This window comes from Rhagoletis pomonella, unplaced genomic scaffold (assembly GCF_013731165.1).
Source record: "Rhagoletis pomonella isolate Grant_MI unplaced genomic scaffold, Rhpom_1.0 Rhpom_scaffold_28045, whole genome shotgun sequence".
NCBI classification, from domain to species: Eukaryota; Metazoa; Arthropoda; class Insecta; order Diptera; family Tephritidae; genus Rhagoletis; species Rhagoletis pomonella.
The window spans coordinates 1-844 of NW_023486480.1; the positions used below are offsets into that span (position 1 = coordinate 1).

The window sequence follows — 844 nt, forward strand, 5'->3', positions numbered from 1 at the left end:
GCTCTACCTCCGCGATCAGGTTCTTCGCTGCGTTTACGTCGTTGCTGCAGACCTTAATTTTGGCCATGTCACAGCCGTAACGTATAACCCCGCTCTTTTGCTCCAACAACTCTATGGAGTCCTTATTTAGAAGCAGGACAACCTGCATCGTCGCTTTACCGCTTTCATTAATTTTTACCACCTTCCAATTATCGGTTGGTAGCTCCGGGTTATAGAGCCTTATGGTTTGCAGGATCCTTTCTGGCTCCGCTGGCTTGCAAGGCAACCATGCTCTCGCTCTCGGTCGCACCGGTAGGTCCTTGAAGTCGACCGCCCTGAGCTTCGCACCAGGGTAGACTTCTCCAATACCTGCGACTGTTTTCTTGTAGATCTCCGCTGATCTAGCATCCTCGCATGCTATAACGCGGATGTTATTTTGGAACCACCCCGCTCCCTTACAGGTTGGCGGAGGCCCCGGATTCTCCAACATAATGTTGATAGCAATGTCGGCCATCGCGGCCTTGACCCACTTCCATTGCTGCCTCAGGGTGAGGCTGTCTTCATTGCTCTCATCAATGACGCCGAGCAGGATCTGCTCCTTGGCTACTTCAGCAAAAGAAGGCCCCTGCATTCTGACCCTCTTTGCATGGTTGAGCGTATTTTCCCCCGATCTATTGCGCTTACTGGAGGACGCCTGCGGCTGCTTCTCCTCCGGCTTGCGGTAGTCGGGCAGGACTGCCTTTGCCCAGTCGATTTCTGTGAGGATCTCCTTCACATGCTCTTCTTTCGCCTTGCTACACAGGTCAGGCGTTGCGGTGAACCTTTGCAGGATTCGAGCAGCCAGCTTCCTCTGTCGATAGCCCGC

At 53.6% G+C, this 844-nt stretch overlaps 1 protein-coding gene across 1 annotated transcript; it reads right to left on the reverse strand.

The window, feature by feature from the left end:
• Positions 1–7: 7 nt before the first annotated feature.
• Positions 8–610, reverse strand: LOC118732779 (the record flags this gene model as incomplete). The annotated part of the gene is made up of 1 exon (XM_036461891.1): positions 8–610. A coding segment is annotated over exon 1 (603 nt), but the record flags the coding sequence as incomplete, so codon positions are not given.
• Positions 611–844: the final 234 nt, after the last annotated feature.